Consider the following 25360-nt stretch of genomic DNA (forward strand, 5'->3'; position numbering starts at 1 on the left):
AACAAACTTCCATCTGTCGCTGTGGAAGTTGATAGGTTAAATAAATTTAAGGAGGAACTGGACAGGCATTTGGAGGGAATGGTGTGATTTTTTTTTTTTTTTGTTTGTTTTTATGGCTGATGCTGCATAAACTCACACTTGCTTTCTTGAATCACATACCACTACTACTACTACTACCACCCAAAAAAGGAAGTTTAGAAAGGCACTTCAACGCACTCCATGGTAAATACCAATCGGATTTTCAGCCTGATAGAGACCTTAGAAAAATAAATTAAAAGAATTTAAATCCTGATTATTCGCACAACAAAATTTCTTCATTTACAATCTAAAGCAGTAAATGCAGCATCGTTTGAAGTGGGCCGTCTTGCAAAAAAAAGCAAACTATTTTCAGATGGTCAGTTCATCAAAGACACATTTTTAGAAATAACAGATTCTCCTCTTGAAAATTTCAAGAACAAAAATGAAATGAAAAGTGCTCTTCAAGATCTGCAATTGTCTCGAAATACTGTGATGTGACACATCGAAAAAAATTAGTACAAATGTGACTGAACAATTGTGTGCTCATATTGCTAATTGTGTGTCTTTTTCATTGCAACTGGATGAATCTACAAATGTCAGTGACACAGCTCTTGTTATTATTGTTATCTGGTTTTTAGGAGCATTAGCAACTAAGGCCATATTGCTCCGGGATATGCGGTGGTCATTCCCTGACCTTTCCGCATCCTCCGTATTTGGTGGTGACGGGCTCAAACCTTGGTCTAATCAAGAAGCGTGTGCTACGCACTGCTGCTCCTTCCCACCTGGCTACGGAGGTGCCAGATTATCAGCAGCAAAAAATACGTAGTGGTTGTGTGGTCTGAGAGAATGTCTGAGAGTATTATAGGTTCTAATACCGCTCGTGTTTGGGGTTCACATAAAAAAAAAAAAAAAAGTAAATTAAGTGATCTGAATTTGGAATAACAAGGAAAAGAATAAAAATGTGGGTGACATGATTAGTAGTATTTCTGCATATAAATATAAATTTTCGCGATGACTAAAGATCTCAAAGAAAAAAAATTTGATCATTATGCAAATATTAAGATCATTTGCAAAAATATCCTGTTTTTGAGTTTAATAGTGAAAAATGTGTTTCTGAAACTGAGAAAGTTGTTGATGATTTTAAAACCATCAACTTTAATGGTTGACCCTGGACCATTAGGAGAAAGTAGAAAACCTAACAGGGCTCTCTCCTACAATTGCATGTGCCCCTGGACCATCGGGGAGCACTGCAAGGACTTTAGACTCAGGTTTACTGGTGGAGAGCGAAGACCCGGGACAACTGGGGTTCTTGAGGATTGAAATTGGCAACCCAGGATACGCTGGGACACTACAGAGACTCTGGACAATCAGGGGACTCTGATGATACATTGCATGACCCTTGTGGCCTCCTTAAATGTGCCTCTGATACAAGAGCCATCTGGTTTTGCCGGGGATGGGGTAATAAAAATGGACCCCCCCCTCAAGAAGCACCACCCTACTGTCTCCACATGGATTCCAAGTGGGTTGATTCATCTGGTCTTGCATTCTTCAGGTCTGATAATGTCTTTATTAGAACAGGTGTGAGAGTCTGTTTCCACTTTCCACTAACATTAAAAAGGAACCTCGCTACCCTTGCATTATTAGACCTTCGTCTGCTTAAATTTGACGGCTCAAGCCTTAGATGGTAGCTTTGACCTCGATGATTTAGACATATATGTCTCTGATAATTTTATTAATTCCGTGGCTAACACAACTACATTGAGTAGACCATGTTTGGACAATTGTTCTAATTCAGCTAGAGTCTTAAATAAAAGACAGTTAAGGAAGAAAGAATATGAAAAGAAAAGTAATATAAAGAAATATAAAAAAGAAATATAAAAAAAAGAAAGAGAATCAGTGCCTCTATTATAAGAACAGAAAGAGGTGCGCACAAACATCCTTGACCCTGCATGATTTTCTAGCGAGGTCATCAACTCAAAGTCCTTTTTAGAGTTCTGGCAATGAATATTTTATGAAGATAAGGAGAAATATATTGTTCATGTTTCCCCATCGTATGAGGAAGATGCTGACTTAAATGTTACATTGTGTAAACCTATCAGCGAAATTGAGCTCAGGAGGCTTTACCTTTATTGATCACTAGCTCCAGGCCTGATGGTCTTAAGAAATGTTCCACCTAAGATTCTACAAGACTTATTCCATCTGTTCTTGTGGCTGGATTGTTTTCTCCCAGTCCCCTATAAGGCTTACACTATTTTTATTCTGAAGAAAGTTGATGCAAAGGACCCGTCTTGAGTTTTAATCCATAACTGTGGCATCTATACTCCTCAGAGCTTTTCATAAGATCCTGGTCAACAGAATATCAAGTATTGTGGCAATTGACCCGTGACAGCAGGCATTTTTACCCATTGACGGTGTAGCAGTGAACATTTACATCTTCACTCTCTGTTAAGATCTTCAAAGGAGAACCCCCGGAGCCTTCATTTGGCATTGATTCATGTGAAGAAGGCATTACGAAGGAAGAAACTCCCAGTGACATTTTTAAATTATATTAGCTTGATGCATAACAAGTGTACTACTAGAATGAGGTTTTTGCACAAATGTCTGGACATTCAGCCATGTAACAGTGTACATCAGGGAGATCCCTTATCCCCTATCATACTTAATCTTGTCCTAGACATGTTGATAAGGGATCTCTCTTGCTACACCAGTTTTGACTTTCTTAATTTCAAGGTCAATGCCTTGGCATTTGCTGATGACCTTGTCCTGGTAGCTTCAATGTCCTTCTCGATGCCTTCTTAATCACACCTCCCAATTTCTGAAAAGGAGAGGACTGTAAGTAAATGTGTCAAAAAGTTGGACTCCGTCGATGGTCCCATCAGGGAAGCAGAAAAGGCTGAAGGTCAACAGTAGTAGCTTCTACATCAGTGACTGTCAGCTTCCAACTGGCAAAATAACATCTTTATGGAGATACCTAGGAGTGGAGTTTTCTTCTTCAGGTAGGACCGTGGCCAGGGTCCTCCTTGGTGGATCTGTTGGAGAGCTCAAACGAGCAACTTTTAAGTCAGAACAGAGGATGTTCATCCTCAGAACCTATTTAATACTGGGGTTATACCATAGCCTGGTTCTGGGAAGAGTAATGGCTGCCAAGCTCAATGCTCTGGATACCCAAGTGAGGTCTGCGGTCAAACAGTGGTTATGTCTTCCCCCATGATACAGTCACAGTCCATGTCGACATCATGGAGGGGGTCTTGAAATCCAATCCTACAGATAGACACCCCCCTCCTTAAGAAAAATAGATTGGAGAAGCTGCAATTCTCTCCTCCAGCTTTCACTCAACATTTAGCCAAATCGCGCCACATTAAAACATATTTACAAAACATTTGTAAGCTGCAACAGGATGGAACTGTATGTGTGGATACATACATACAGTATGTATGTATGGATACTAAGTCATCTGTGAAGGGTAGTGAGTCTGCCTCTTACACAAGTCCTTTGATGGCAGGTGCCTTAGAGAGTCAGGGGAGAATCCGCTCTCAACAACGATGGGTGGGAAACGGAACCAAATTGTTTCTGGCGATGCATATATTGACCTCATAAGAATGAGGATTAATGCTCTTCCTACCTCTCCAGAACATCAAGAGAGCGAAGTATGGAGAGGATATGCAGGGTTTGATGCAATGCGGTGAAGTCGCTCGTCCATATATCACAACGGTGCTTTCAACCTTGGGGTCTCAGAGTTAAACGCCACAATGCTATAGTTAATATAGTAGAAAATAGGCTAAGTGAAAAGGGTAATTCAGAAAAACCCCGGCATCAAACAGATGAAAGCTTGACCTTCTATGTGCAAGAAATGGGTCACTGTCCCTTCTAGATGCACAAGGTGGTTGGAACAGGTGAAGACCTAGAGGTGATTCATAGGAGAAAACTAAATTATTATAATAGTAATCAAAGCCTGAAAAATGCAAAGCTTCTGAATATAACTTATAATCAACTATTACATTATCTTACTGTAGTACTACTACTGTAGTATCAACCATTACATTATCCTATAAGGAGAGTATATGGTGCTGCTCATCAGCCACCCTACTTCATACTATAGGAATATCTGGTGTAGACCTGAAAATACTGGCAGCCCAGGCACTCCAAGGGAAGCTGAGCTTCTGGGGGGGGGGGGGACTTATCAGCAAATGACCACGGTCAGCAAAGAACTGCTGTAAAATTACCCAGTATGCAGAATGTGAAGCACGCATCTATGTAACGGCTTAATTTTTGCCGAAGAAAAATAAAGGGAAATTGGGGAGAGAAAAAAATTAGTGAACTGCAAGTTGCTGGGGATAGTCTATTGAATAGAATACACCAAGCCTTCTTGGTCTATTCTGTCCTTGGCAAGAAGTCTTTTTTAAGAACTGCTTAATCTTTTTTCTCAGTGTTTGGTGCAGTCTTTCTATGGAATTTCACATTATATTTTCATGTTCTAAGAGATCTAATATTTTGCTAAGGTAAGATATGTGAAATATGTATTGAAATTTTTCTTCTTATCTATCTAAGTACACATGTTCTAAGAGATCTAATTTTTTGCTAAGGTAAGATATTTTGTACAGCATGAAGTTGCCTCCAAAGCTTCACTGATATAGATATTGGTATCATTTTTAAGACTGTTTAAAGCAGGGGTTTAAGTATCCACGTAATGTGTCTTAATAATTAAGAAAATTATAATTCTGCAACTGGTGTATTGTATTTCAGATGGAAATACACTTTTTTAAAAAAAAAAAATAACTTGATTTCCAGACTGCATTTATTTCTAAAGTAACTCACATGGTAGAAAAGGTTGTAAGCCCATAGTGTTCAGAACTTTCCTTCCATAATACAGTCCAGTGAATCTTGAAGGCTGCATGCAGACAAGAGACTGAAATTAGCTGCTGCTGCTGCTTCTTTTCCAGAGTGAATTTAACCTGCATAAATAAGAAATCGTTCTAACTCACAATCACTTGTGACTATGAGTAAGAACATGATTTTGTCCTTGGAGTTCCTCAAACATGTATGGACAAAGAACAAAATGAGCAGCGAACCGACACCAAATTACCACTTTCCTGCAATGAAAGAAAATCAGTGAGTCCAAATGTGGTTCAATTCGCACTAAACACCAATTTCACATATTGATGTTAATTAACAGCATTTTATTTCATCAGTCCCCAGGATATTGTTGAAAACTTCCACAGGGTCTCCCTTGACGTAATCTATCATTTGTGAATTTGTGGTCTCAAATTTCCCACAGCTTTACAGGCAACAGGGATCATGATAGAGCTTAATCACACATTAATATTCCCATAGAAAAGCTTTGGCATTGTGTTCCGTGTATATATGAATGCATCATTCCTGTTAGTAACATAATGGATAAATGGTTGCTTTGCTCTTAGAAAACATTAACAAACAATCATTGTACACCTGGCAGTACAAGCTCGGGCTACATAATTATGGAACTCTGACATGATTTATCACAAGTGCATATGAAGATTCTACAGTTTCAACCCTTTTTTGGAAAGTAATTTGAGAGCCAAACCCTGGAAGTCATTTTATAATCACCTTATGTACTTATATAGATAAGAGGAGAAATTTCAATACATATTTCACAAGCCTTCTGCAGGCACATTTAAACTTCAATCAAATCGATTCCACAAATATTATAATGCAACAAAATCAGGTTATCAAAAATGATAAATTGTTGTATACATGACAGTGTTTACACTAAGTGATCATTTGTTTGTTTGTTTGTTTTTCTTTAATCCAAAATTATGAGTATATAAGTCTAAACTGGAAAAGTTAAATAAAATAGTGACTTACAGTATGATGCAGGAGATGATACGATTTGAATTTTTCTATAGAAAAATTCAATCTATACCAATCAAAATGTTGCTAGCAATGCTGACTGAAAGGAGATAGCAAGATGTCATTTGGATTGACTTGGAACACCAAAGGCTTTAGTCACCTGAGCCATATCCATATGATCATAATAACTATCATTATTTAAATTATATCCATATCATAAAGATGAAAATAAAATGCATCTGACTCAAAGCTCAAAGCAAATTAATTAAATTTAAACAGAAATAAAGTCAACTGAAATCAAGGAGTGGAACACTTGGCCTTAAAGTAGAAAAAGTAAGATCAGTAAACACAAAAAGGTTCTTCAACATAGCTGAGTAGTCTAGTGCATACATTTCAGTTGATCATGTTTTGATCCTGCATGACTGATAAATAGGTTGAACAGTTGTATTCGCTGTCAAAATGATGAACTGTAAATGTGATTGCGCCAGAATATAAAACAGATCTTGGTGTCATCCAAAATGTCAAGTTTCCATCCCTACCTTGAGGAAGTAGATCATCTACAATCTAGCATTAAGTCTCTCCTACAGTTAAAAACAGATAAATACATGATATCTCTATGGTCATTTTTACATATAAGTAGAATGTCCCCATCTCAAGGCAAGCATAGCGATGAATGTAATTGGAGCAATGAGGGATAACATGAAGGCCTGTCTCAGATTCTCCACAAGAGCAGAAATCATACTCACTAAACCTAGCTAACTAAGCCTGGATCTCAAACCATGTTCAGTCAGCACGAAGCAAGCATATAGTGCAAACAACTGTAGCCATGGTCTAAGCCAAGAGTGTCAAACTGGCGGCCTGCAACAGTTTTTTTTTTGCGGCCCACGTCGCCTCCATGGAAAATAATGACGTTTCTAAAATGCATTTATACTGCTTTCCACTGCTTTCTGTGATCGTGCAATTTCCAGAATTTTCCATTGCTATTTAAGCAATCGTTTCGTGCGCTGACAGTTTTACTGCGGCTTTCATACTGTTCGAACTGGTTACATTATAATGCAAGTGAGCTAATACTTGTGTTGCCATTTCTATTTAATAAAGTCAGTAAGCAAACAGTTCTGTGTTGTAACTCTTATACAGGGTGTTTCAAAAGTAATGGTCAATAATTTAAAGGTGAACTGTACAGACTACAATATGCAAAAATTTCTAGTTAGGATCCACCACTGACTTGTTTGTTTAGATTAGGTTATGCTCATTCTCTCCGTTTCCTCTCTCTCAATGCTCGGAGACGTAGGGAAATGCTTTGGTGGGGAAATGCTTCTTGTACCAAGAAGCATTTCCCCACCAAAGGCAGCCCAACAAGCACACATTTATCAGGGTACATCAACGCCTTAGAGAACATGAGCACTTCACACATGGAGTACAAGCAGGTAGGCCCAGAAGCATAACACCTGATGTTGAGGAAAGGGTGTTAGAAAGAACTGCATATAACATCTGCAAAATCCTGTGGTGTTGAAACCAAAAATTAAAAATGTATTATCTTATGTTTAATTAAACCCACTTTAGCAAAGGATTCACAGCTTTTTGCTAAACTAGTGCTTCCATAGTCAGTGGCGGATCTTAACAGAAAATGTGCATTATCTCGAAAACGGTTCATTTGCGGCCTGATGTTCACTGGGACTTTTTTTGCTTATTTAATTTGTACTTTTTGCCTTTAAATTATTGACCATCATTTTTGAAACACCCTGTATACATGAGATTCCGACATGATGTCACTTTCCAAGTCAACCAAAAAAAGAAAGGTTGTTGATCAGGGGAGACAATTCCAAGATAGGTGGGAATTGAGTTACTTTTGCCCAGAGGTAAATGGTAAAATTGTGTGTATTATTTGCACTGAATCGACTAGTGTTGTCAAAGAGTACAATATTAACAACACTATGATCCAATCCACAAAGAAAAATTTTCGTGCTTCGATTAACAAAACAAAAATTAAAGGATATGAAGAACTCACTTCAAAGACAGCAAAATGTAATTACAAAAATTAATGAAGGAGTGAATTGTAGTGAAAGCCAGTTATGAAATCAGCTATTTGCTGGCAAAACATTCCAAACCTTTTAGTGAAGACTCCAGGGTTAAGGAATGCAAGATAAAAGCGACTGAAAATGTCTGTCCTGGAAATGTGAGTGTTCCAAGAAATTTCATTGTCAAGAAACACAGTGGCTGAAAGGATAACTGAGATAGCAAACAACTTGCGTGAACAACTGCAGGAAGCATCTGCAATGGTTCAATGTTTTTCAATTGCACTTGACAAAAGTAACGATATTCAAGATGTGGAGCAAGTTGCACTGTTTCTTCGAGCCTGCAATGACAATTTGAAAGTAACTGAAGAGTTTTTGGAAATGATTCTCACCCATGGAACTACTACTGGGAAAGACTTTTTTTTTTTTTTTTTTTTTTTATGAAAACCCCAAACACGAAAGGTATGAAAACCTATAGTACTTAGTACCGTGCATGGGTTGAAGGAGAAGTATGAGGAGAGGGGAGGGGGATGCTGGAAACTTTGCTCTAGAGACTAAACATGGGTTTCACCACTTCAAGCTTCCAATAAGCAAAGTGGTGGTATTTCAACAGTTGACGAAAGTCATATACCACCTTACCGTATGGAGCATTCTGGAGAAATACAAGAGACTCATGGATGTAACTACCACTGGCACTCCAGCGATGACAGGCAAAGTCAAAGGATTTGTATCAACACTAGAAGAAAAACTGAAGGACGATTCAGTCCTTCAGTTTTTCTTCTAGTGTTGCAATCTTTCCACTGCATTATTCATCAGCAGGTTCTGTGTTTGAAAATACTGAAAATGGACTATGTGCTCAAGACTGTGAATTTCATCTGGTCTCCAGAGGACTGAATCATCACCAGTCTGCCGTACTACACATAGGCTTGTTGGTTATCATGCCATAATGTACTAAAGAGGTTTTTTTTTTAGTTTTGGAAAAAATAACACTGTTTCTAGAAATGAAAGGTTAGGATGTATCAGTTCTCAAGGATTAGTCTTGGATACAAGGTCTAGCCTTCCTAGTAGATATTACATGTCACCTAAATGATCTAAATATCAAACTACAAGGGAAAGATCAGTTGATAAAAGACATGCCTTACTTTTAATTGATTCTATGTGTGAACAGTTTAAAAATCAGTTATACCATTTCAAAATATTGTGACAGAATAGAAAAGATTAAAGATGAATTTGATTGGCGGTTTAAAGATTTCAAAGAGCACCAAGAAGATTTTTATCTTTTCACAGGTCCTTTTTCTTTTAATGTTGAGAGAGCTCCCATTTCCATACAAAATGAAACTAACTGACCTGCAGAATGACTCAATTTTAAAAGAGAAATACCAAGAAATTGGGATCCCAAAAATATATTTGTATTCAGGGAAAAAATACCCAGAGATAAGAAAGTTTTCTGCACAAATTCTATGTTACTTTGGGAGTACATATTTATGTAAACAACTGTTTTTAAATATGAAAGCTAACAAAACAGCCCACAAATCAAGGCTAACTGACACCAGTCTTTCTTCCATAATGAAGTCTGTGTCTTCTCAATCTTTGACACCAAATCTCACAAAAAGCTGGTTGCAAACAAACAGAGTCAAGTGTCTGGCAAAAAGGCCCAGATTACCTAATTTCATGTATATTCCCTCATTGAAATATTGTATTATCTGGAATAATACTTGCTTTTCATTATTCATTCTGTTGTTTATTTAGACTTTTATTTCCTTTCAATTAGTTATTAGTGCATTCTCAGCTGCGATTATCAATGAGCAACAAGCAACAACTGAGCAATTAAAAAGCGCTTTTAGGCTTAGAATGGCAAGGTTTGTAGGTTGTGTACAGCCCACGAGAGGTACCCTAATACGGGAAATGGCCCCTCAGCCCAAATGAGTTTGACACCCCTGGTTTAGGCCTACAGCTCACAGTAGAATCAAATCATTACCGACACAGATGTGGCATAAAAATACCACCTGCAACTCCACCAAATGGTCGGAATTGCAAGTCCATGGGGATATTCCTCCTCAAACTATAAATCAAGGCAGTATGGATCACAAGGAAAATCCACTGGAAACTTATCAGACCTTCAATGCATCATTCAAAACCATGAGGCAAGCCTGAAGAAGAGTGAACCTCTAAGCAGAAGAAAATAGGTTTCTTGATAACATTATTTGCATACCATGCATACCAAGCTCCAGAGACATAGGTATGCAAAGGTTACTAAAGTCACAGACCAAGTTCAGGAGTCCCCATGATCTCTCTACTCACCTAATAATACTCCAAAGTCTGGCATACAAGGTCTCGGCAAGTTTTTAAAATATTTAAAATGTTTCTGAACCATGTTCATGAAAAATAAATGCTCCTCCAAGTACAGTCCAAGATACTTGATCATAAAGCACACATCTTCAGAAAAAAATCTCCATAGTGAACAACAGGTGGTCTTGTCAGACTGAGCTTACCTTTCATCAATGATAAGAGTCTTAGTCTTACACAGGGTAAGTTTGTGCAGACAACACTTCACACCAACAATTGCCTCAAGATACTAAAGACTATATCCACTTCCCTTCTATTTTGTCCATAAACAATGAACAATAAATCAGCATAAGTCACAGTGTCAGTACTCTCCATGTCTTGCTCCAAAAACTTATCCTATACAATGTTCCACACAGAAGACCCCAGGATTGAACCCTGAAGACATTCAAACTCCGCAAACAGTCTCCCTGGCATAACTGGGTCTGGCTTCAACACTTCTATTAGAAGAAGCAATCTATAAAAATGGAATAAATAACACTGTTACAGATATCAACTTCAGCCCTGCAGAGGATACTAACCCACCTTAGAGCATCAAATGCACAATTGAGTCGAACTTTAAGACATACTACCTTGATTCTTGTTGTGTCTTCTGCTGACTTACCTTAACTAAATGCCAAATTGCTTTTTTGAAGTGCAGATTCAATGGCTCATATCTAAATATAAAGCATCAGAATGAGCCATTTGTTCAAGAGAGCTATCAGACAATATGAGAATTACTCTCAATAACAGATGGAAAATATCCTTCCTTGAAGCAGGAGTTATACAAATCCAGTATCAGCCCTGGAAACAAAAACAATGGAGGTGCAGATCTTTAACAAATCAACAACATCCCAGAGCTCAAGATTATAAGATTCATTTTCTTTTATGATGTTTTCCTGCTCCTCTGTTTGATCATCTCTGATATTTCTTGGAACAGATCCCTCAACATGCTTTTTGTGGAATGAGTCCAACCAAGTGAATCTTTCCCATTCTATACTTGAATCGAATAGGTGATGTTACTAAATTGAATTTTATCAGTAATAGTAGTGTATACAGAACATATCAGGGTAATAAAAAAGCAAGACTTTTGCCTTTTAATTACCCTGAGTCTGAACAAAGTGTCATCATGATTGTTTCTTTGAAGAATTCAATAATGTCTGCAAGTTCATTCTTTTCGATGATGTCTAAGAGACTCAAGCAACTAAAAAGGCAAAAGTCTTGCCTTGCATACACTCCTCAGATTTCACAGTTGAGTAGGCCACCAAACACTAGAAATGCAACACTTTCTCCTCATTTATTAGACTGAAGCCTTACACTGACATACTTAATCCATAACCTATTTGGATTTCTAATTGTCGAATGTTATGCTTTTTGACATCTTGTGGTAAGGTTACCCCTGGGTTACGCCCAGAAGAAACCTTCGATGAAACAGAACTCACTGTATAAAGAGGAAAAGTTATCATTCACTGCTCTCCACCTGAGGTAGAGAGAGAGAGAGCTATTTGCCAAAACATCTTATTACATCCCAATTGTTAATAAGTTTACTCCAAATAGTGTATGCATGGTTCTAAAAGGTCATTAAGACCAATGACATCACAACATATACCATGTGAAAAACACAATGGTGTATGAATATTTGTAAATTCATAAACACAATGATGTGCTCATAATTAATGACAGTGAGATCAGGATTCCTAATTATCACTGTAGATTACAACCATGCTGCAGGACCCTATAAGAGCAGGGATAACCTCATACTTTACAGCAGGGGTGGCCAACTTAATTTGTGATGCGATCTATATTTTTTCTTCAAAATGTGCCACAATCTACCATCTCAAGAATTTCATTGCACATAGTTAAAAAAGTTAATCAACACATATCGAAAAATGTTGTTTATAAATTTTAAAATTAAATACAATTCAGAATTCTTATTTTAAATTCATACGTATTTAAATTTTTAATTTATGTGAAGTTTGTTTCTAAATGTAATCTGCCAAGCTTTCAAAATCGGGGATATACTTGATAAGGCCAACAGTAAAGAATCTTCTGTATGTAAGTCCGTAAGAGAACAGCAATTCTTCGTCTTTGTTTGTTTCAAATGCAAATACTATTCATATAGATATGTGGAACCAAAACAGGAATTTAAAAGTTCACTGCATTTTTTTACATTTCGGTACTTTTCTCGGCAAACGTATTTCCAAAAATCTTTTTCTGATGATCTGGCTTTTAGGAAGATATTGGTTCGCAATGTAATACTCTCATTTTCAAGTAATATTTTCTCCATATGAAAATTTCAGCGAATTTTTCTGCAATTTGTTTCATATCTAAGTTGACATTAAATGGATAAGAATTATATTGAACAATGCCTTCAACTGTTTTAAAATCACTGAATCTGGTTTCAAAATCATCCACAGCTTTCTCAATTTCAGAAACATATTTCTCACTATTAAATTCAAAAACAGGATATTTTTGCAAACGATCTTGCATATTTGCAAAATGATTGAATTTTTTTTCTTTTAGATTCTTAGCCATTGCCAAAAATTGATATTTATATGCAGAAATACTACTAATCATGTCACCCACATTTTTATTTTTTCCTTGTAATCCAAATCCATATTACTTAATTTACTGGTAAAATCTGCCAAAAAAAAGCCAGATTACACAACTGCTCCATATCTTGTAGCTGCTCATAATCATCTCCCCAAAAAAAGTTTGATCAACAAATTTTTTAATTTCATTCAGCAAATTTCGAAATCCCTGTAGAGACTTACTCCGACTCAGCCACCTCACATCTGTGTGTAATATCAGATCTGGTTCATTTTCATCGAGTTGCATTTTGAAAAGTCTCATTTGAAGAGATGATGGAATTCACGATTTTGAAAGATATGTCCATAACACTTTTAATATTTAATATTTTGCTGGCTAACGCTTGTTGGTGGATGATACAGTGGTAACTCAAAATATCTTAACTCATCATCCTTTTGGCACAATGCGAGGAATCTGTTAAGATGCCCCGTCATTTAGCTCCATCTGTTGTTATTGATACAAGCTTAAAGAGTGGCAATTTAATTTTTTCAATAAAATTTTTGAATGCGTTAAATATATCAAGACCTCTAGTTCTTTCTTTTGATGAAACCATACACAGCAGTTCCTCTTTAGTGGCAGAATCATCGAAAACCATATGAATAAAAATGAGAAATGGACCTGTATCACTGACATCTGTAGTCATCCAATTGTAAAGAAAAGGACACACAATTAGCAATATGAACACACAATTGTTCGCTCACATTTTTACTCATTTTTTCGATGTGTCGCATCGCAGTATTTTTAGATAACTGCTGATCTTGAAGAGCACTTTTAATTTCATTTTTGTTCCTAAAATTTTGAAAAAGAGAATCTGTTATTTCTAAAAATGTGTTTTTGATGAACTGACCATCATAAAATAGTTTGCATTTTTTTGCAAGAAGATGACTCACTTTAAATGATGCTACAGTTACTGCTTTAGATTGTAAATTAGGTGTCGAGAAGAAATTTTGTGGAAAATCCGATTGGTATTTACCATGGAGTGCGTTTGAAGTGCCTTTCTAAATTTACTTTTTTGAGTATAGCCACGGAAGCATTGCAAATCACACATGTTTCTTTTATCATTACAAAAAGTATTAGCCGACTGGGCTAGCCGAGTGGGTAAAGTACCTGCCCGGCAACCCAAAGGTCGCGGGTTCGATTCCCGCCTCGGGCTTGGATCAAAGTACTGCAAAAACCTTGGGAGGTGCAATATGGCCACAGAAGCCGATGCGCCAACAACTACCAAAAAAAAAAACAAAAAAAAAACAAAAAAAACAAAAAGTATTCTAGTTCCCACTCTTGATGAAAATGATATGTTTTATTCTTTTTCGTAGTATTAATTTTAAATCAAATTAGTGAAAATTCACACAGTTCCGTTGTGGAGAGCATAGTGTATGTGTCGTTTTGTTATTTAGCTTACTGTCCAGTAAACCACAATGTAACTGCGTGAATTTTCACTAGACAAGCCTGGCGGCTGCATAGCGACGAGTAGTCACGTGGTTCGACGGATTTTAATAAGGTTTTTTTTTTTTTTTTTTTGGTAGTTGTTATCGCATCGGTTTCTGTGCCCATAATGCACCTCCTAAGGTTTTTGCAGTACTTTGATCCAAGCCCGAGGCGGGATTCGAACCTGCGACCTTTGGGTTGCCAGGCAGGCACTTTACCCACCCGGCTAGCCAGGTCGGCAATAATAAGTGAAGTGTGTGCAGTGGAGTGCTTAATAATAATAATATTTAGATTTTGACTAATCTATTTATTATTATTATTACTATTAGCCATATGACACAAGGAAGCCTGAGGCTTCTGCTGCACAAGCCAAAAAAGAAAAATATTTCTGAATTACCGAGAGAGAGAGAGAGAGTCAGAAGTAGAAGGGAATCACCAAGAAAGAGTAAAATGATGATATGCTGCTACTGGATGTGCCAAGCACATATTCACCAGATGTGAGCCCCTGGGGAGCTTTTTTATATATATATTTAAAATTCGTGATCGACCCAAATTAAAGCTGCGATCGACTTCTCGGCCACCCCCTGCTTTATAGCATAGGGCTTATGGATCATCAAGTTATTCAAACTCCTCTCCATTACTTTTCTCAACTGTGACGTCATGTAAAATTATCATAACTTGTCCTAATTAATTTCACATTTCATTGCTTTCAAATCTGGGGTCAATTCTTACTTATAGTGGTATGGGAGGAGGGAAGCTCATCCAGAATAGGGCATTCTTTTAAAGGATGGCCAAAAACCAAGCCGTGACCACAGAAAACTTCATTTCTGCAATAATTGGCTATTTCACCAAAATTAAAACACTTGAACCACTGTGTCGAAATAACATCTTTCATTATACAAAGTCAAAGAAACACAATTTCTTGATTTTACTATTAATATATGTCTAAGTATTCAGTAACTTGGTTCAATTGACTATTAATTGTCTTAATAATGTTAATGGCAAGAACATCTGTGGATTCCTTCTGAAAGGCCATGGCATTTCATCAAGAGAAATGCCATAGTTTTTCCGATTCTTTAAACAATGGACTTGATAAAATTCTTCCTCATTTCACATATTTTTCGGTCTCTATTTACTCACGACATCCTTTGTGAATTTGGGATACATTAGCACATCTCCAGTCCATGGGGACCTCCTCTAAATCCACTCGTTATTATGGCTAAGGGTTTACATAATTCCTTCGCTAGCTCCCTTAACATAATTGGATAGATCCCATCCACCCCGGGTGCCTTTATGTTCTTAACTTACCTTCAACAATCTTTCTTCTGCTTTCCTCTCAGTCATTAACAACTCATTTAGCTCGCTGCTCGAGTTTGATAAACTTCCGGCATCTCTTTCCCTAAAGAATTCCTCATGTGGGGATATAGATGCAAAATATTCATTCAGTTTGCCAGCAACCTGAGCCAGATCTCAACAGTCAAACTTTCAATATCAAGTGGACCAATCTGATTCATCCCCTTCCTTCTAGAATTTACATAAGTAAAGAAGTCTTTGCTGTTTTTCTTTGCATCCTCCCCCAAAGATTTCTCGTAATCTGCCTTCGCTTGCCTGACTTCCTTTGTGACTTTATTACAGGCTAGTTTACATCTTCCATAGGCTTCTGTGTCACCCAATAATTTATATGCATCTCATTTTCCTTCTCTGCCATGGGTTTCATCAGTTCATCTGACATTTATTTAGGTCTATACCTTGAAGAGTATTTCTTATGTGCACCATATATAGATTTCACAAATACCACCTTACTGGGTTGACTTTTAAAATCTTCAACTTCTTCTTAACAACTTCTCCATAAGAGTCAGAAGGTTCTTGTTTCCTAAAAGTTTTCCTTTCATCCAACCTTGCTAGCAGAATCTTAATCTAAATATGAAGTTCTATGGCTGCAGCTTCTAGATAGTCCCATAGGCCAAAAATTTGACCAACCTATTGTTCCTGGAATATTCAAATCACTGTTTCATAGAAGCTGTCCAAGTTTCACTGTTGTTCCTTTGAAATAATTGAAACTGCACATTTGGAAAAATGAATCATTAGAACTATCACCATAATCTGTTTTTGAATAGAAGGACCTTTTTTTTTTTAATAGATCCAGTTTTAGGTCCTTGTCTCTAAACAGATGATGATGCACTCTCAACAGCACACTTACCATAAATTCACTGAAGTCTTCAGGATCTTGTTCCAGATATTTATATTCTTTATTTTTCACTAGCTTTTGATATTTCTTTTTGGTCTTTTTCTTTCCAGGGTCCACCAACCCTTTATTCTTATTAGATATCTATATTGAACTTTCATCTGAAGGATACCAGCTTTTATGCTCTGAACCAAAGCCATCTCACTAGCTAGTCTGAAAATACAACTATCTCAGCCTGTTCCAGGGAAGATAATTGAAAATACTAGTCACCTGTATTAATTCTTGGCTTTGCAATAGGGCATTAGATTTATCAACCCCTTCAGATCTAGGAACGGAAGCAGAAAAGATAAAAGATTGCCTAGTTCTCATGGCTATCTTTAGTTAGCAATGTATGAATAAAAACCAATATTTACAAATAAAAGGTGAGCTAAAAAACTGTAGAACACCAACTATGTACAAAATTTACAATGCCAATCAACTGAATCTACAACCAGCATCCTGTGTGTGTGTGTGTGTGTGTGTGTGTGTGTGTGTGTGTGTGTGTGTGTGTGTGTGTGTGTGTGTGTGTGTGTGTGTAGTGGTGCAAACGTATAAGTCAATAAAAATTACTCTGAAGGGCAGCATGGAAATGATATCATGATTCTTACAAGGCTCCCTATTGGAAAATCAAATTCAAGGCCTGCTTTTTCCCACCAATTAGGAGAACAAATCACCTGATTTCCTCACACTTACCATAGGGGGAAGGGGAAGGTTTCTTCAACAGGTTATCCAAATACACTGGTGTTCAAAGAAAGTGCATCATCCTTTAAAATTGTAATTGTCATCCGAATAATGTAAGCATATGGCAATATTTCTTACAGATTGCATCGGATAAGATTGACATGCATAAGTGATGATGTAATATTGCATCAGCTGTTACTTTCAGCTATATAAGCACGCTCTGCAAGAGTTGCAGTCATTCCTTGCTTGTGTCAGGATGGAGAGTTACATGCAGTTGATACCACGAAGAAAGAGTGCTATTGTTGCTTTACATGAGGAAGGATGTTCTTCCCATCATATTTCTTATAGTGTCTTGTAATCAGTAGACAGCAAGTACATTTCTTTCCAAACTCAAGAATACTGGTTCTGCCGATAGGGAAAAAGGAACTGGATGCAAACGAGTCTATGCCAAAACAGGACCGTGTTTTGAAGTGCTTATTCCTTGAAAACCATAAAGCTTCTTCATCTGAGCTGAAAGGAGAATGGCAAGAACATACAGGAGTTAAATTTTTTTTTTTTTTTTAGGAGCATTAGCAACTAAGGCCATATTGCTCCAGAGATATGTGGTGGTCATTTCCTGACCTTTCCGCATCCTCCGTATTTGGGAGTTAAATATTAGTTTGCACCTGGTGAACTTTTTTTATTTTGTTTTCCATTAAAAATGATAAACTGAAGCACAGTGAGGGCTTCTGATAACATTTCGGCCATAATTGTCATGTTTACCAAAACTGTTGTATAAAGGTTGCAAATGCTCATTTTGGAATATTTTGAGAGCACCTACCAAATATTACTTAGCTTTGCCTTAACTATTAATAAATATCTTTTGTTTATATTTCTATTTCTGGTGCTAGTCATCAAGGTAACATACCATCATGAAAAAGGGTTAGAAATGTGAAATTCCCAGGTGATGGCTTTCTTTGAACACCAGTATATATTAATACAAAGAAAGCCAGATCCTCAAAATTTCTCAGATTCCATGTTTCACAGACTACTTTAAAATTCATCTGTTTGAACTAGCTGTCAGCACAAGGGACAGAAAGCTAGTTCAAATAGCAGGACAGCTTAAGTTTATGCATCTAGTTGTAAAGGTGAATCAATATATCCAAAGTGAATTTATTGAGGGAGTCTGATAGGATCTGCAAACAGCTTAAAGGAAGAAAGTTAACTCTCAAGCATTTATCATCTTATCAAGATACTCATATCATATACTTGGATTTCAGGTAGGCTTTTCATAACATTGCACATAAATGACTGCTGTACAAACTGGAACAATGTGTCATTAAGGGCAAGTTACTGCAATGGATAAAGGGATGGCTGAGTGGGAGATTATAGAGAGTGGTTATCAATGGGCACTGCCCTTCATGGACTACTGTTATTAGTGGAGTTTCTCAAGGGTCAAGTGCTGGGCCCATTGTTTTCAACAGTTATTAATGATATTGATGAAGGTATATCAGGGTTAATGTCCAAGTTTCTAGATAATGCAAAGGTTGGCAAAGTAGTTGATGACAGCCATCACAGTGAACTACTGCAATAAGTAATAAGGGAGTCTGCTGACGAGGCTACTAGAGACGGTCGTGTTCCAAGCCGCTAAGTGGATTTTTCTTATTTATTGATTTGAAATTATTGTTTTTCTAAGACTTTTGATTTAATTTAGTAGTATAACATTATTTTGTGATTTTCTGATTAACTTGGTGTAATTATTCTTTACTCGGCCTTGTAATTGCATAAAAGTATCGGTAAAGGTTTCCATGTGTTTCAACTCCGGTACCGTTCGTAATTTTCCCGCCATTGTGATACGATAGTTGTATGCCGTACTAGATAGCGTTAGTTGAACTTCGTTAGGAGTTAAATTGTACGTTTAAATAAATACATATAACGACTTAGATTACAAACGTAATATAATTAATTATATTTAACATAATTAATAACAACATAATTAATTAATAAATTAATAGAATCATGACTCAGACCAGAGCAGCAAAGCAAAAGGCTCAAGCTAATGGAAGCGCTGTGGCTCAGAGCAGAACTGAGGGGGGCAGTTGTCCTCTGACTCACAGCCTTATAAAATGCACTGTTTGCTTGATGTTTGCAGAGCAATCGGGTACGGGACATGATACTGCCAAGGGGGATGTCTTTGTGTGTGCGCGATGCAAGGAGTGTATCAATATCAGGCAACAACTCGCCGTTCTTGTGGGCCTATATGAGAGCTTGAAGGACAGGGTGGATGCCCTCGAAGAAACTAAATTGAGGGGCCCATCAAACTCTCAGCTGCCCACATCAACGCCAGAGCTTGCACTTGGGCATCGCGTGACACAGAGACAACCCCCAAGGCAGAATGCGCTGGTCCCGAAGGAACTAGTAGTTGTTGATGACTCTATTGTCAGGGAAACGGGGAATATGCTTTGTAAAAAAGATAGGTGGAACAGGACCAGGGTATGTCTGCCAGGGGCAAAGGTTGATGACGTTGTAGAGCGAATATCATCTTTTAAGGGCACAAAAGGTGATATAGTAGTACACGTTGGCACTAACGATATTAAGAGTAGGAGACCGGCAGAATTACTTAACAAGTACAGGTCACTGTTGAACAAAAGCCGAGAATTAGGGTTGAATTTGAAAGTGTCTGCAATTCTGCCCAGACACGATAGGAGGGAGTATATGATGAGAGCCTTGTCGATCAATTTGGCCCTGGAAAGATTGTGCAAGGCTCAAGGGGTAGAATTTTTTTCAGCCTGGACTGTACTTGTTAACAGGAGAGATTGCTTCTACAGGGATGGGATACACTTAAATAGAAAGGGTGCAAGAATATTTGCTGATGCTATCGAGGCAGTGTTAGGTGGGTCGGAAAACTGCTAGCTTGGGGGGAGACAAAGACCAATAGATTGACAGTAGCCACTGGCAGAGGTGAAAGAGATTCTTGCACTGCTTCTATTAGAATGAGCAGAAGCCTGAAAAACAAGATGCATGGTATTTCAGAGACTGCTGGGAGCCATTGCGGTACAAGTAAACACATGGGTTGTGTTAGGGTAGCTAAGAATAGAAACAGGTGCAGGTATACTTGCTTGTACACCAATGCTAGGAGTTTAGTAAATAAATTTGATGAATTTGAGGTATTGCTCAAAACATCAAAGGCAGATATTGTTGGGATATCAGAGACGTGGTGTCACACAGATATAAGGGATGCAGAAATGCAATTTGGGGAGTACAACGTCTACAGAAAGGATAGACAGGATAGGAAGGGGGGAGGGGTTATGCTATTAGTTAAGAAACACATAAAAACCAAGGAAGTGAAGCCAGTCAACATCGCTGGACAGTGCAGTGTTGAGTCAGTTTGGTGTGACATAAGCATTGGGAGATCAAAATTGAGAGTAGGAGTGTGCTATAGGCCTAATGACTCTGATGAGTATAATAAGGAACTGTACAGGGAAATAGAGTGGACCAGTAAATCAGAGTGTCTTATAATGGGAGATTTTAATTTCCCAGATATTGACTGGAATTTGGGGGCTGGTTACTCACACACTAGCAGGGCTTTTGTGGATTTATTGGATGATTGTTTTCTACATCAGCATGTTCGGGAGGCAACTAGAGGGAGTAATACTCTTGATTTGATTATCAGCAGTGATTCTTCATGCATTAAGAATCTGCAGATAAATGAACCACTAGGTGGCAGTGATCACAGCGTGCTGAAGTGGGATTTACTGAAAGAGGTAACTACCATTAGGGGTAAAGGGAAGGGTTATTGCTTCCGTAAAGGCGACTACGATGGACTGAGACAGTATTTAAATTCTATACAGTGGGACCAACTGATGATGTTACCAACAGCAAATTCAAAATGGGAAGCATTCAAAGAACTTATCTTGGAAGCTACTAGGCTTTACATACCAACTAAGAAATATTGTTCAAGGTTTAGGCCAAAATGGATGTCAGATGAACTAATGAGGCATATGGCAGAGAAGAAAAATGCATGGGATACTTACAAATTAACACATGACACAGAAGCCTATGATAGATACAAGTTGATATGCAACCAAGTTACAAAGGAGGTTAGGCAGGCGAAGGCAGATTACGAGAAATCCTTGGCAAGGGATGCAAAGAAAAACAGCAAAGAGTTCTTTACTTATGTAAACTCTAGAAGGAAGGGGATGAATCAGATTGGTCCACTTGATATTGATGGGTCAACTGTTGATGATCCTGCTCAGGTAGCTAACAAACTAAATGAATATTTTGCATCGACATTCACACATGAGGAGTTATTCAGCAAGGGGAATGCCAGAGGTGTATTCAACTCTAGCAGTAAGCTACAGAATCTTGAAATAACTGGGAGTAAAGTGGAGGAGAAACTGTTGAAGATAAACACAAGAAAGGCACCCGGGGTGGATGGGATCTATCCAGTTATATTAAAGGAGGCAGCAAAGGAAGTAAGCAAACCCTTAGCCATAATTATGAGAGCTTCCTTGGACTCAGGGGAGGTACCCATAGACTGGAAATGTGCAAATGTGACCCCAATTCACCAAGGAGGATCAAAGGCTGACACAAGTAATTATAGACCTGTGAGCTTAACTTCTGTTCCAGGAAAATTAATGGAGGCACTGGTTAAAGAAGCACTGCAGGATCATTTAGACAAGACTTCAGTTATAGCTCAGACACAGCATGGTTTTGTTAAGGGGAAGTCTTGCCTGACCAACTTGATTGGATACTATGATGCAGTCACAAAAGAACTGGATGCAGGGAATAACTTTGATATTATATACTTGGATCTTAGAAAGGCTTTTGATACTGTTGCACATGGAAGACTGCTACACAAATTGGAGCAGTGTGACATTGGAGGCAAATTGCTGCTATGGATAAAGGGGTGGTTGAGGGGGAGAAGACAGAGAGTGGTAATCAATGGACACTACTCATCGTGGACTAATGTTATTAGTGGAGTCCCTCAGGGCTCAGTGTTGGGTCCATTATTGTTTTCTGTATTTATAAATGATATTGATGATGGTATATCAAGCTTAATGTCCAAGTTTGCAGATGATACAAAGGTTGGCAGGGTTGTCAAGGACACTACTGACACTATGCTGTTGCAACAGGATCTGGAAAGGTTGAGCAGATGGGCTGAGAGGTGACAAATGAAGTTTAACATTGACAAATGTAAAGTACTAAACATGGGAAAAAGCAACCCCAGAGCAACGTATCAACTCTGTGCTACTACACTGAAAGTGGTAGAGAATGAAAGGGACTTGGGGGTGATTGTGCAGGCAGATATGAAGTTCTCTGAGCAGTGCAGATGGGCTGCAAGAGTAGCTCATGGAGTATTGTCAATGATATACAGGAATTTTTCCAGCAGGGATAAGGAGGTGATTATTCCATTGTATAAGGCAATGGTCAGGCCACACCTAGAGTACTGTATACAGGTCTGGAGGCCTCATTTCAAGAAGGATGTAGAGCTGCTGAAACGAGTACAGAGAAGGGCAACAAGATTAGTGAATGGAACAAAGGGGTGCTCTTACGAAGAAAGGCTTAAGTTTTGCAAATTACAGTGTCTGGAGACTAGGCACCAGCGAGGTGATCTGATAGAGGTGTATAAAGCCTTGAATGGTTTGAACATGCTCAATGCTGATGGGATTCTTCCTCTAGCTCAGAAAAATCACCTGAGAGGGCATAAATTCAAATTGAGGAAAGACAGATGTAGGATAGACGTGCGGAAATTTACCTTTAGCCAACGGGTGGTTGGTTGGTGGAACAGACTTCCATCCCTTGTGGTGGAGGTTGATAGCCTAAATAAGTTTAAGGCTCAGCTGGACAGGTATTTTGAACGAACAGAGGGGTGAAGTGGAAGTGGGTTTTTTTTTTTTTTTTTTTGGCTGATGCTGCATAAGCTTGCTTTCTTGCATCAAATGCCTCTACTAATGCTAATGCTAATAAGACAGGAAAATTGGGTCGGCGGGCTGAGAAATGGAAATTAATATTGACAAAATGCAAGGTACTGTATACAGTTAGCAGTAATCCGAGAGTAACTTATCAACTGTGTGGAATTACACTCAGAGCATTAGAAAATGAAGTCCTGCAATTGTGCAGTCAGACATGAAATTCTCTGAGCAAATGTTGATGGTATTCTTCCTCCTGCTGACAGTATACACAAGGGGGGGGGGCATACATTGAAGTTGAGGAAAGATGGTTGCACGACAGATTTGTGGAAGTTTGCCTTCAGCCAGCAGGTGGAATGAACGTCCATCTATTGTTGTGGAAGTGGGTGGTTTGAATAAACTGAAAGAAGAAGTAGACCAATTTTTGGAGGTTATGGATTGGTAAAGTATGCAGTTTTTTTTTTTTTTTTTGGCTGATGCTTTATAAGCTTGCGTTCTTGCAACATATGTCACACTACTAATACCAACATTTGTCAGTGTTCTGTTTATGAAAATTGCCAAAAAAAAAATAACTAAACACTTTTCTGGAAATAACAAGAAATCAGTATCCTTCATCCATTAAACTAGTATTACAAACCTCTTAAATTTTCAAATTGCTGATAAATAATGAATCATCTGTTACCAGCATATGTGAGAAAAGAGATCCCACCCTGGGAAAGGAAGAAAATCAGACAGTTGATAAGCCACTAAACAAATCAAAGTCAATGAAGGAGTTATGGGACATTTCCCATGCCAAACTGTTTTTGTGATGAGTTATCCTTCAGTAAACATATGAACCGAAGGAGAACTCATCACAAAAACAGCCTGGCACATTGATAACATGCTGTTGGTACATTATTTGCCTAAATAGTTACGATGATGATTTAAATTATTCTTGGCAATTGATATAGAATATAAAAAGAAATTTATTTATTTAAATTCACATAATTTGAATCTTTATCTTGTGTAATGGCGATATTTATTACAGTATTATAAGCACATGAAAAGAACTGTAAACAAACGAAGAAAGAATGAAGTTTGTTGCTTTTTTCAAAGGAACTAAATATATAATGCCACTCTTCATTTTGTTTATCTAATGAATTAAGTTCCACACAACAAGCACCGCATAACGGCATCAGTGTTGTCACATTCCTAATCATAGGATAGAAAAGAAAAATATTTTCATAATGAGAATAATCATTAAAAGACTAACCTAACTGACTGTGCCAGCAAATAGTTACAATTTTCAGTGGCAAACAAAATTCTTATAGTATTTTTTTTGGCCAATAATACCATAAGATTTGGGCTTATTTAAAATATTTAACATTTATTACCCAAAAATCTGTTTTATCAATCATTTATGGCATTCCTTTAAGTCATACAAGAGTGTACATGATTATAAGACTTACCCACATCAATCGATCCTATACTTAAGGCTGTAGTCTGTCTTCTAGAGTTATGTTGTTCTTTTAACTGTTGCTAATATTGAGAGAAAACAGATTCAAAAGATTTTATGCTAAAATTGTTTATACTTGTTGAAATTCAGTTTCGGTGTTACAATAATTATAGTAATTAAAAATCTATTGTACCTTGGCATGTAACACAATCAGCTGATACTTCATTAACACAATAAAGCAAGTATTCTCTGGTTGAAATATTAATATCCCAAAATCAAAATACTGTATAAATTGCACCATATTTAATTTCAAGTAAAGCTCATCCTGCCATAACAAGTGATATGTGTTCCAAAAAACTGGCACATTAGCATATGATGCAAGAAAGCAAGCTTTAGAGCATCAGCCAAAAAAAAAAAAAAAAAAAACCCTTCCCATTTAACCCAACCAGTCACTCCAAATACTTCAATACCTTAAATTTATTTAAGCTATACCAACTTCCACAACAACAGAGGGAAGTCTGTTCCAGCAATAAACTACCCTCTGGCTAAAGGCAAACTTCAGCCAGAGGGAAAAGCACATCTATTCTACAACTGTCTTTCCTCAATTTGAATCTATGCCCTCTCATGTTCTTAGTCTGAGCAAGCGGAAGTATCCCATCAGCACTGAGCCTGTACAAACCATTCAAAGCCTTATACATGTAAATCAGATCACCTCACAGTTGCCTAGTCTCCAGATGCTGCAACTTGCAGATTTTAAGCCTCTCTTGGTAAGAGAACACCTTTGTTCCTCTCACCAATCTTGTTGCCCTTCTCTGTACTCATTCTAAGGAACTAACTATATTCAACATCCTTCCTAAAATGAGGCCTCCAGACCTGTACGCAGTACTCAAGGTGTGGCCCAACAATTGCCTTATATAAAATTATCATTTCCTTG

The 25360-nt window shown here is 37.6% G+C and overlaps 1 protein-coding gene across 5 annotated transcripts in view; it reads right to left on the bottom strand.

Annotated features, from left to right (window-relative positions):
• LOC150084708 (golgin subfamily A member 5-like) overlaps positions 1–25360 on the bottom strand; it is a 322239-nt gene that overhangs the window by 38206 nt on the left and 258673 nt on the right. For all 5 annotated transcript variants that reach the window (XM_090375446.1, XM_090375444.1, XM_090375443.1 and 2 more), the window contains exon 11: positions 24440–24509. In XM_090375446.1, the coding sequence (XP_090231572.1) occupies positions 24440–24509 (70 nt within the window). The remainder of the gene's footprint in view (positions 1–24439; positions 24510–25360) is intronic.

The sequence above is a fragment of the Mastigoproctus giganteus genome, chromosome 6, assembly GCF_048544385.1.
Source record: "Mastigoproctus giganteus isolate SK-2022 chromosome 6, ASM4854438v1, whole genome shotgun sequence".
In the NCBI taxonomy this organism is placed as follows: domain Eukaryota; kingdom Metazoa; phylum Arthropoda; class Arachnida; order Uropygi; family Thelyphonidae; genus Mastigoproctus; species Mastigoproctus giganteus.